Raw genomic sequence first — 13025 nt, 5'->3', positions numbered from 1 at the left:
CACACACACACACACACACTAATTAAGGGAAATCAGGGGGTTTTTGTCAGGAGTGCATGATCCTTTCTGTAAGCACTCCTTCATATTATTACTTGGACTATACCCAAGCTTACTCTGGCACTCTAATTCTTGGAAAAATAATAAAAAAAAAATAATAACATTCTCCTCGCTGATGTTCTAATCTCAGTGAGCGTCAGGACTTCTCTTGGTACAGAACCTTTGTTGTATATAAGAATTTGTTCAATACGTGCATACAAACTGTATATTTGCCATTGTATGTGCTTTTTCTTTCATTCAGTCTCAGACCCACTGATATATTTTTGATATAATTATATCATTGTGAAAGCATATATATTAAAGAACATTTGTAGATTTGCATTTATTGTACACAGTGAGACTCCTCTCAGTCTGTCTGTCCCTCGTTCTCCACCTTTCTCTCTGACCTGTTTCACTTTGCTGCTGTTCGCTCACGTTTCCTTTTCATATCCAAAATTTTTTATGCTGCATTTTTTTCTCATGTAGTCATCTGTGTAATTGAAACAGGTTGTTATTCAGCACTTTGTGCTAACTGTGTACTCTCGTGCTTGTTTAATAAATACAGTGTAAATAACAATAGTCTCTGTCTTCAGAACACTGGGATTTGGGACTAAATTTGGGATTTGGGACTAAATTTAGTTCAGAAATTTTCTTTAAAACTATATAACATTGGGGTTCAGTTAAAGGGGAATAATGAGTGACAGGATCGGGTATATATTTTTTTTTTGTGAATGTAGGTTTTATTTTATTTATAATACAGAAATTTGCTAATACTAAAATTTTTCAATGAATAATGGACATTTAAGATTAGTATACTTACACCACAAAGCAGTCTGCTCTTGTAATGGATCATTTATTGGTGTTTGAAACAAACAAACAAAAAAAAAACACTGCTGTAAATGGTGCCATTACATTATGTTCTATAGAAGTGCATTTCTTCAAGGTACAGGATAATTATGATGATGTGTGAAGTAGAAATTCTGGAACTGGGGACTGGTTAATTTTGGCTCTTATCTGTTATCACAAGTGCTTCTATTGATAGCCACAGCTGTCCTTCACTACTTGTGTCCTAACAGAGGCTGGGTTTAAAAGCAACCACCACCTGCCACTTGCAAATGACGCACAGGCATGGCGTGAGTCTGATGGGATTTCTCATGATAACAGAAAGTTATTTGTGGCACGCAATAAAGCTATTGTATGTCCGTTTTTTTTATTGTCTGGTAGCAAAACTGCAGCTCCAGATACACACTCCTAAGCCAGCGCCATGCCAGTATTATTGCTGCACTCAATACAAGAGTAATATCAGATTCTTTGGTGGTCTCTTTCCATTGACTGACATGACAAAGGTGGGGTCTGAGAAACTGAATAACAACAGGTGGTCTTCAGTCAGCAACTGCACTCCTACAAAGTGCATCTATTAATGGCTGCTAAGTGAATTATAATGCTGTGAATAGTAATGTTTCAGGTAGATCAAGGAAACTTCAGGATGTATCCAACGTGATGTCAAAGAAGTACTGATAAAAACGCATTCCTACCGCAGCTCTCGGGGACCACCGAACTGTCTGCAGAAAGGATGTTCATGAAATGTAATCATTAAAACATCTAGGAACAAGTCAACCTTTCTGTGATCAATAGTAAGAGCTTTTTGAGTGGGACTGTTTCCACAGGTCCATTGCAACGTGATCATATTCAAGACCTATTTATTGCTCTCTTATCCATGCTAAAGAAAAATGACTTTGGAGAGTAGAACACAACCAGCTACCAACATATCCACATTGGTGGTACCGTACAAATCTTTTGGTAGCCTTCTCCTAACCTTTGCCTTTTGAAAGCACTTTCCTCAACCATGGTGAATTCATTGTAGTATCATGCAATGATCTGAAGTAATCAAAACCACTACAACTGATGGGGCAAATAGCCTGGTGTTCGATCTGGAAGTTGACTGGTTGCACCTAAGCGAGTTTCTAATGGTATTCTCTAAGGAGCTGAACACCAAAACAGATTTTTCACAAATGTTTTAATGTTATTTTCACTTTAAAGGTTATGTGTACATACGGCTCTAAATGTATTTGCCAGAGTGTAACGTGACAAAAGGTAAAGTTGTTAGGGCATGATGAGTTTCTATAGGCACCGTCTGTGTTCCTTATGATATTGCCTGAAGTTCAATCATAAAGGTTATGCAATTTTACTTTCAGTCTGCCCTCTTTTAGACTGGTGTCTCTGTTGGCTGGAATGTTGAATACCCCATGTTATGAAAGGCACAGTACAATTTGCAAATGCTATTAAAAATGAAAGGAAATGGATCATAAGAAACATTTATTCCTGGAGGAAAATCTACATTTACATTGAAGAACTACTATGATTGGAAGAACTAATTATGAGCACAGATAAGCTCCGTGGCTTGCCTGATTTAAACAACTTGCAAAAGAACCTATGAGGTACAAATGGGTACATCTGTTATGTGACTCAAAAAAGAACTTGGTTGACATAGCAGGAAGCACATGCCACAGGTCAGAGTGTGTGTATGGGTCCTAGAGAAACTGAAAAAGTCTAAAGAAGAAAATAGCTCTGGGTGCATCTGTCCAAAAACCTCCCTTCACAGTCTTAGGCGTGAGGGGTTTCACTCAAGAGGTGTCACATGGTCCAGGAGGACTATAAAAGCACACGGCGTCCATGTACGACAGCTCACTCCCTTCAGTCTTCTTATCTCCAGCTGGAGTAAGTGGTGTGCTGAGGCTGTTCCTCAACCTTCCATTCTCACAAGAACAGGGCACATCATAGCTACAATGTCTGACACTGAGGATATTGTGGAAGAGTATGAAGAGGAGGAGGAAGAGGAGGAAGTAGAGGAAGAATATGAAGAAGAGGAGAATGTAGAGGAGGCCCCTCAAATAGAATATGAAGAAAATGAGGCAGATGAAGACAATGAGGTACAGGAAGAAGAGGAAGAAGAAGAAGAAGACTCCAAGCCGAAGCCAAAGTTGTTTGTCACTGCCATTGTCCCTCCCAAACTCCCCGATGGAGAGAAGGTGGACTTTGATGATCTCCATCGTAAACGTGTCGAGAAAGACTACAATGAGCTTCAGAGCCTCATCGAGGCACACTTTACCAACAGGCAGAAAGAGGAAGATGAGCTGGTAGCCCTAAAAACACGGATTGAGCGAAGACGTGCAGATCGCGCAGAGCAGCAGCGCATTCGAACCGAACAGGAGCGTGAAAGACAGACCCGTTTGGCTGAAGAAAGGGCACGGCGTGAGGAAGAGGCAGCTAAACTCCGAGCTGAGGAGGAGGCCAAAAAGAAGAAACTACTCACAAATAAGGGCTATGGAGGCTACCTGCAGAAGGTGGAGCCGAAAAAGGGCAAGAAGCTGACAGAACGTGAGAAGAAAACCAAGGCCCTCATGGAGCGCCGCAAGCCACTCAACATCGACCACCTTAACCAGGAGAAACTGGCTGAGAAAGCCAGAGATCTCTGGCAGTGGTTGCAGCAGCTCCATGCTGAGAAGTTTGACCTGAGTGAGAAGCTGAAGAGGCAAAAGTATGACGTGAATGTTCTGCGCAACCGTGTCAGTGACCATCAGAGGTACAGCAAGACAACCAAGACCGCCAGGAAATCCTGGAAGTAGATATTGTGGATTAGGGAATATATGATTATGGTATAGACTCTTCACAGTTTTATTTTATTGAATAAGTATCAGATTTTTATCATTGATTTACAGTGAATTGTACTGGTAAAAAAGATCAGCCAAGACCATGTTAGTTGCCCCTACATATGCAAGACTGACAGTGTTTAAAGATTCCAGTTCATCCTGGTTTTCTCTGTATCACGTACAACTGAGAGCAAAGGTTTGCGTTCCCTATTGTGTGTGAAGGGAACTGAAGAAAAATTGTGTGTTTCCGAAATGTATTTCCAAAAAAAAAAAAAAACAATGTTATTTCAAGATGTTAAACTTGAAAATGTGGGCATATACAAGGACGGCATAATGATGCAAAATTATATATATGTATTTAAAAAAACACTGTAGTATAAAAAGTCATGGTTTGACATCTGCCATAGATAGAACTTATATCCAGAAGAATGGGACAAGAAGTGAAGAACTGCGTGTTACATATCAGGTATCTCTTCAAGGATATATAAATGAGTGGACATTTGAACATTGTTCAAAGGATTTAGACCAGAATAAAGGCAAAGTGTGGGCAGACACGTTATTTGAAAATAATACACAATTTGTTAAACAAATCCCATTTCCTTCTAGCTGACATTTTTCATATTTGTAATAAAGAGGGAACATTGTAAAACTCATCATACCAAATGTCTTGTTGTTATACCTTGCTCTTCTTTCCCGTCCTACAAGTAAACAAACTTTTACATTCAACTGTATGGAATAGACTTGCCAGTTTTGTTTCCTGCTGAAATTCTTTTGTCACATTAAAGTAGAGGACCGTTGTAAAGTGTTATTTTTAACTGTGTTATCCACTGGACATTTACTTTATCTACATGCTGGAATGGAAGGAATGTCTGGCCGGTGTTATCTCAAACTTGACAGCGCACACACACACACACACACACACACCTAAATGTTAAAATAGATGAAGACTTTTGCAAAATTCTAAATCTTAAAACATTTGATTCACTTTTAATTAATTTTTTGTGCTTTTTTTGTATTCAGAACAATAAATTGCCAATAATGCCAGCTAGGATCAGTTAAATACATTAAAGCCTTCCTGGACAGTAACTAAACTGCTAATAGGTTTTGATTCATAATGGTGTTTTAGGCTACTGTAGCTAGAATTAGGTGTTTAAACCTTTACTATACTAATTTCCATCTATAAAAAGCAACGACAACAAACACCTTGTGTTTAAATTACAAATTCAGTTTATTATATACATCAAAATATAGATGGGCATTCAGAAAGCATTTCTACTACATGACCTGCATATATCCAACAACAAGTAATAATTCTGGACATAAAGATAATAATAGTACTGTACTTAATAGTACTCAATAAATTTAAATAGTCCATTAACAAATATCCAGGACTAACATGTAAAATGTTGCCATATTTAAAAAAGAAAAAAAAATTAGCTACAACAAACAGAAAACTAATTTAAACATAAAAGGTTTGTCATGTTTGTGCTTGTTTATTTAAAAAACATTTTTTTCCCTATAAGTGTTCAAATTTTAACCTGAAATTTGCTTTGAAATTAACATTCAAAGCAGTATAATATTATAGACTAAATTTCTACGATTCGTATATACGAATAACAGCGTTGGTTCTTCAGATGCAATAAAATGTGAAAATATAAAAAAAAAAATGTAAACAGAAAAACAGCACTGTAGCACCGTTCTGTAACAATTAATCATGGAAAAAATTTCAAATAAAATGTAAAGGCAGGTTTTGAATAGTGGTGTTCGATCCGAGTACATATGAAAGAAACAACACACTACACATCCCTGTTGTTGCTGCTGAGCAGTTTGGGGTAGGATGTTCCAATAGCACGTCCATGTCGACAAACCACAACCTCCAGCAGGTACTCGTCCACTTTGACGATGGCGTTGGTCACACGCTCGTTGCTCTTTAGGAATATAATGGTGAAGAGCGCAATCTCGAACTCGGGGCTGACGCCAATGAATGAACTGCCCATTGGCTTCACCAGGCCTTTCCAGCTGAACTGCAGGTTAATGACGTGATCGTTCGCATCCGGCTGTGACCATTAAACACAAGACTCAAGCAGATGAGACACCAAGTACAAGTAGTATTAAAGATATATATTTTAGAAGACACTCATAAAACTTTATCGGTGTTAGAAACTAAATTACTACCCAAAGTACTCAAACCTGTAGCTCGCGAATGATTAATAAAATCATTAGCGCATTATGCAGTAGTAAAGCTTTATTTTACTACCTATAGTGAACCATCTTCATTTTTAGGTCAGATACAGTCCATGAGACACAAATTTAAAAATGTGCTTCTCACTGCTGCTTCATTCCACAATTATTGTATGTTACTCTGTATTAGATTCATTCGCCCATAATAACAGACATTGATATTGTACTATCAATAGACCTACATACCATGTCCTTATCTTTGGCTTTGTAGCCCTTGTAGTCTACAAAGTTCAGCTTCTCCTGCAGGTAAAACTGAACCCAGTTATGAAGGCCCATGATCTCTTTCCCGTACTTGGTCTCGCCAACAAACACATGTTCAAATCCACAGGAGTCTTCACTGTAATGGGGACAAAAAACAAACAAACAAAAAAACAACCTGAATGCAATGTATGGGCATCTCTGTATGACCAAGGACTGAGGCTATCGAAGAAAACATTTCATTCATAAGCATTCATTCAGTGATCTTTCAGAAAAGGGGTTAAGAAAAGTCACATATGGTAATGAACAATATTTTTTACATCATGTACATGCTGTGACCTGATAGTGGCTATAATTTGAAGTAAATACCGCCATCTAGTGGACATTTCACATTCATAGCAACTCAACATTGAGTATTCTGAAGATATTGGGTTTATTATTTTTATTTGTTTTACTTTTTTTAACAGCAAAATAAAAAAAAGAAAATATAAGGTCAGTGGTCTAAGAAAGAGGCAAATAAATAAATGGGGTTACACTGTACAATGCTTATGAGATCAGAACATCCATTGATCAGCTACAGATGTTCCTCCTGCATTCTGCATTTGGATGAACAATGCAAAAGTCAAATCCAAATTCCCTTATCTAAAATTATAAAACTATATTTACTGTGCTGTGAATGAACACTGTAGGAAAGGAGATGATTGGGGCTGTTGAAATACTATGTTCTCAAAGTATGAGGTCAATATTTTTTGTACTCACCCTCCACTTTTGTCTCTGTGGTAAAGTTTGAACCAGAGGTCAAAGAGCTGCTTTTTAAACTGAGTTACATCAGATGGGGATTGTCCTTTACTCACTAAATATCCATGTGCACGCTGAAAGACAAACAGCTGAGAGTTAGGACAAGGACAAACTCCTTCTAAAAATGGCTTGTGTCACTAAGTAACCCTTGTAGACTATTGGAGATGTACCTTCATGACCTGGGTCTGTAAGATGGCATTGAGGAAGACATTATTCTCCTCCAACTCATCATTGGTCACTTTCTCCGCCACACCTGTGGACATCTCATAGTTGTCCAAGAGCTTTATAAAGCCTGAAGAGAGAATGTTGGACAGATTGTAGACAACCCTTCAGAGATTTCTCACCAGTTTGAGTAAACATGCTCCATTTTAGGATTTTAAGGTATCATGAAAATAATTTATTTAACAAAATGTTCCTTTATAACAACACTCATATTTGTTAAACACGCTGATTTTCATGCCCAACTGGTGTTGTCCTATACAAGCTTTTTTTATTAGGCTGACTCACAAGTGGTAATTAAATCTATTTACCTGTGGTAAAGCTATTATGTAATTAGAAACTACAATAATGTTTGGATTGGATGGCGTTAAAAAGATTCCAAAATGTGATGAAATTTCAATTGCTAAACAAACAAACAAACACAAACAAAGTATCACCACAACAACAATAAAAGGTTAATTCACTGTGGTATGAACACGTATTGCTTTTGTGTAGTTTTACTTTTCCATGAAAACAAATATTTTACTATTCAAATAATAAATAAACTATACATCCTTTGCTATTTAGGGAACAGTATGACCCAGAACACCTAGTAAACAAATTTGCCTTTGTTATTATTAACAAGCTATTAATTAAAACAATAGACAAGCATTCAGATATACATTATAAGAATGCACAAACAAACACACACACATACGTGTAATATAATATATGTATATATATATATATATATATATATATATATATATACACACACACACACACACACACACACACACACACACACACACACACACACACACACACACACACACACACACACACACACCTTTACACATATATACATACATACACACATACACACACACATATACACACACACACACACACACACACACACACACACACACACGAAATGGATGGATTGGTGGTACTTACTGGCATATGTGGGCAAGCTTTTAAGTTTATCCTCGTTAACGTATGTGAACAGAGGATTGTTGGCTTTGTCTCTAGCACTGTTACTGCCCTGGGCCACATAATCTGCTTTTCCCTGGGAAAAAATAAAGAATAAAACATTTCTCAGTAAACAAGTGACTTTAGATTTAAATTCATAATTGGAAACATAAATGCAAACTTGCTGCTAAGATTTATTAATAAAAGTATTCTTTTGCTTTTCAGAGATTCATTTAACAGTAAGAAATGTGTTGTGTTTATTTATGTAGTTATTGTATTCTAATACAAACATATACAGGGAGTGCAGAATTATTAGGCAAATGAGTATTTTGACCACATCATCCTCGTTATGCATGTTGTCTTACTCCAAGCTGTATAGGCTGGAAAGCCTACTACCAATTAAGCATATTAGGTGATGTGCATCTCTGTAATGAGAAGGGGTGTGGTATAATGACATCAACACCCTATATCAGGTGTGCATAATTATTAGGCAACTTCCTTTCCTTTGGCAAAATGGGTCAAAAGAAGGACTTGACAGGCTCAGAAAAGTCAAAAATAGTGAGATATATTGCAGAGGATGCAGCAGTCTTAAAATAGCCAAGCTTCTGAGCGTGATCATCGAACAATCAAGCGTTTCATTCAAAATAGTCGACAGGGTCGCAAGAAGCGTGTGGAAAAACCAAGGCGCAAAATAACTGCCCGTGAACTGAGAAAAGTCAAGCGTGCAGCTGCCAAGATGCCACTTGCCACCAGTTTGGCCATATTTCAGAGCTGCAACATCACTGAGTGCCCAAAAGCACAAGGTGTGCAATACTCAGAGACATGGCCAAGGTAAGAAAGGCAGAAAGTCGACCACCACTGAACAAGACACACAAGCTGAAACGTCAAGACTGGGCCAAGAAATATCTCAAGACTGATTTTCTAAGGTTTTATGGACTGATGAAATGAGAGTGAGTCTTGATGGGCCAGATGGATGGGCCCGTGGCTGGATTGGTAAAGGGCAGAGAGCTCCAGTCCGACTCAGACGCCAGCAAGGTGGAGGTGGAGTACTGGTTTGGGCTGGTATCATCAAAGATGAGCTTGTGGGGCCTTTTCGGGTTGAGGATGGAGTCAAGCTGAACTCCCAGTCCTACTGCCAGTTTCTGGAAGACACCTTCTTCAAGCAGTGGTACAGGAAGAAGTCTGCATCCTTCAAGAAAAACATGATTTTCATGCAGGACAATGCTCCATCACACACGCCCAAGTACTCCACAGCGTGGCTGGCAAGAAAGGGTATAAAAGAAGAAAATCTAATGATATGGCCTCCTTGTTCACCTGATCTGAACCCCATTGAGAACCTGTGGTCCATCATCAAATGTGCGATTTACAAGGAGGAAAACAGTACACCTCTCTGAACAGTGTCTGGGAGGTTGTGGTTGCTGCTGCACGCAATGTTGATGGTGAACAGATCAAAACACTGACAGAATCCATGGATGGCAGGCTTTTGAGTGTCCTTGCAAAGAAAGGTGGCTATATTGGTCACTGATTTGTTTTGTTTGGTTTTGAATGTCAGAAATGTATATTTGTGAATGTTGAGATGTTATATTGGTTTCACTGGTAAAAATAAATAATTGAAATGGGTATGAATTTGTTTTTGTTGTTGCCTAATAATTATGCACAGTAATAGTCACCTGCACACACAGATATCCCCTAAAATAGCTAAAACTAAAAACTACTTCCAAAAATATTCAGCTTTGATATTAGAGTTTTTTGTGTTCATTGAGAACATGGTTGTTGTTCAAATTAAATCCTCAAATAAAATTAATCCTCAAAAATACAACTTGCCTAATAATTCTGCACTCCCTGTACATTAGAAATTCCTTTGCTAAAGAAAGAAAAAAGGAATTTAATTTATAGCATGTTTAAAGCTTTACAGATAAAATGCTGTTTTTAAGATTATAATTATTTAAAAAAACTAAAGTATTCCATTACTGAATATGCCCAGAGATTCTTTTTAATTTTTTTTTTTATACAAAAATGTACATTGGGTAATAGTAGTAGGTTTGCCATATCAGGTGCTACAGAACTTTGTTTACCAGAACTGCCAGAAACAGGAACAGTTTCTTTCCCCAGGCAATCAGCCTCATTAATAACTATATTCCTGCTTCATATCTATAAGTACTGCACTATCAGAACTGTCAGTCATCACATCATCCATATGTTACACACACTATTGCTGCTTTATATTGTTCTAAAAATGTATTGCTTTATATTGTTCTGTATAAAGTTCTAAAGTAACTATCTTACCTGATGCACAATACTGTTATTTTCACTACCATGCACTCTCACACTATGTACATTACTGATCCGTCATATACTCTGTATCCATATTCAATACTCAAACTGTCTATATTGTCTTGTATTGTCTGTTTTTGTCTTGTATAGTCCAAAATGAATGTATAGTGTTATTTATGTCTGTCATTTTGAGACAGCTGGAACCAAATTCCTTGTGTGTGTCAAAACACTTGGCCAATAAACCTGATTCTGATTCTGATGATGCCGTTTTAAAGCAAACTCTCACCTGTAGATTGATGGTATAGTCTTTTCCTGGCTTCAAGCGGTTTACATCCAACTTCCACAACTCATTTAGGATCGCAGAAAGCTCTTGGTCTACATTAGGACTGGCCCGGTCAAATATGACAACAGTTTGAGCATGTAACAATGCATCCAATCAACACAGAACATTTCAACAAGTCAGGTTCAACACAGACACTGTCGAGGCATGCTTACTACTTGCATTTTAATCATTTCTATGCATAAGCAGTCACTCTTGCTCTCATTGTTTACTTTAAGGATTATAAAAGAAACAAATGAATAGGGAACAACAGCACCAGGACAGTAAATAAATACCAATGCTCTTGTATCGGGTTTCATATCCTGGCATACATGTTTTTCCTGCTGGGCAAATGTCATGAGTATACTTACTAAACAAGACTGAGCTTGTTGTTCTAGGAAAATGGATATAGGGTCTTTCTATGGCATGATCAGGTGACTGGCAGAGTGCTGAACTGTGGTATGAACACTTGTTCTTTTGTGAGTTTACATTTCGCATTTATTCTAAGAATTTAAAAACACATACACACACGATGAGAGATTTTAGAGTAGTTGTTGTTGTTTTTGAGGTACAAAGGGTATTCAGATAAAATCTTAGATAAGTCTTCACAAAACACAAAGTGAAAAATCGTCATAAAACTACTTTATTGACTAAAACCCTTTATAAAATACGTTTATAATAAGTGTAAAGCAGCTTGGTAGTACACACACCTGCACATACCCTCGGGCGTCGCATACTTGTTTTTATTATTATTATTATTATTATTTTGCGACACTTTGTAATCATTTCAGGCAACTGCAGAATTTCCCCTACAGGCACAATAAAGTCAGACAAACTGTCACCACAGAAAGTAGTCAAAGTCACTACTGTCTGTATAAACTAGTTTAGTTTTACAAGAAAAGACAATTATTTGTCATATTTTATCGAAGAAATACGGTTTTAGTAGATTTCTCCCCTCGTGAGCATTCTCACGCAACTTCCCACATTTTAACATGACAATCTAAACAGCGTCTCGGGCTGTGACCCGGATGTCCGTCACAAATCTCCAAATATAATTATAATAAAAACATGCTTCAGTATTAGCAATAAATAACTATACAGTAGTAAATTTAGTTCATGTCCTTCAACCACGTTTGTTTGTTTGTTTTTTTCTGCTATTTTACTTATAATTTTTTTTGTCAAACTTAGTTAGAAATAAAATAAACACCTAGCAGATCTAAATACGTACAAACGAATTTAATATAAGATCACCAGTCTGTTTTATTGTAAGACAATTAATCCTGCATTTGCATTAATCTACAGCCACCACACCTGCTGCAACCCTATTTTAATTGTCTAAATATAACAGAACAATTTTACTTTTAAAAACGCCCACAATGACACAGAGCTCTGTTATAAACACTATTCGACTGTATTCCTGCATTTCAAAGTTTTATTAAAAGTATATCTTACCGTTTAGCCATTGTTAAACACAGAAGCGCACTTTCCACTTCTCTGCTTTTTTTCACTCCGTTTCTGCAGGAAGTTTGTTGACCTGTCAATCAATTTTCCTATATGCATAATCTGACCAATAGGAGTTCAGAAAACAAGACTTGCCCACCAATGTACTCCGTTTGTAACACGCGATTGGCTGTGAACATCGAGTAGGCGTGTTTTATTTGAAATGTAATAACCACAATAATGTATGAAACATGTATAAATATATATTAGTGTAATGTATTCAAGTAAACGGTGTCTGTGGCCCAGGGTTTGTTGTTATATAGTTTTTGTTTTTTTAATATTTATTTTTAATATACAAGCACATCCTAATAATATATTATGTTAACTAATATTTTATCAATGTATTATATTATTATTATTATTATTATTATTATTATTATTATTATTATTTATTTTTATTAATATTAATATTGTGCAACAGTCGCAAAACAAGATATTTCCACTTCAACGCTTTTCCTTCCCCTTTTCTCAAATAAACCAGATAAAAAAAATTATGTTGATCATGATAAATTTTGAGGAGTTTTACACTATGTGGTGTAAAGAGCTGAAGCGCTTAAAAAAAAAAAGGTTTTCTACGGAAAAGCAAACTTTAATGTATAAAAAAAAAAAAATAATAATAATAAAAAAACGTTTGTTATGCAGGGATGCATCATGTTTACCTTTTACACACTCATTCTCCATCGATGCAGGAACTTGGATGATCAAGCTGCCAATCAAGTTTACAAAATGTCAAATCTAGCCAATAGAAGTTAAGAAAACCATATTGCCCGCCCATATTTAGCCGTTCTACTACGTGATTGGTTATTGGAATATGGAGGGCGCGTTTTTACAGAAGA

At 36.7% G+C, this 13025-nt stretch overlaps 2 protein-coding genes across 2 annotated transcripts; one reads left to right on the top strand and one right to left on the bottom strand.

The window, feature by feature from the left end:
- Positions 1-2522: 2522 nt before the first annotated feature.
- tnnt2c (troponin T2c, cardiac) lies at positions 2523-4483 on the top strand. The gene has a single exon (XM_046872514.1). The coding sequence runs from the start codon at positions 2538-2540 to the stop codon at positions 3660-3662; it is 1125 nt and encodes a 374-aa protein (XP_046728470.1). The 5' UTR covers positions 2523-2537; the 3' UTR covers positions 3663-4483.
- Positions 4484-4895: 412 nt separating this feature from the next.
- On the bottom strand, positions 4896-12223 carry si:dkey-222f8.3 (Poly(U)-specific endoribonuclease-C-like). The gene is made up of 7 exons (XM_046872776.1): positions 12142-12223; positions 10657-10756; positions 8082-8193; positions 7094-7215; positions 6885-6997; positions 6114-6264; positions 4896-5743 (listed from the first exon to the last, which is right to left on the bottom strand). Exons 1-7 carry the CDS (start codon positions 12150-12152, stop codon positions 5483-5485), a joined length of 870 nt encoding a protein of 289 aa, XP_046728732.1. The 5' UTR covers positions 12153-12223; the 3' UTR covers positions 4896-5482.
- Between the last annotated feature and the right edge of the window lie 802 nt (positions 12224-13025).

Source organism: Silurus meridionalis, chromosome 18 (genome assembly GCF_014805685.1).
Source record: "Silurus meridionalis isolate SWU-2019-XX chromosome 18, ASM1480568v1, whole genome shotgun sequence".
In the NCBI taxonomy this organism is placed as follows: Eukaryota; Metazoa; Chordata; class Actinopteri; order Siluriformes; family Siluridae; genus Silurus; species Silurus meridionalis.
The sequence above is the reverse complement of the archived record's forward strand: the minus strand, read 5'-3'. Positions and strand labels throughout refer to the sequence as shown.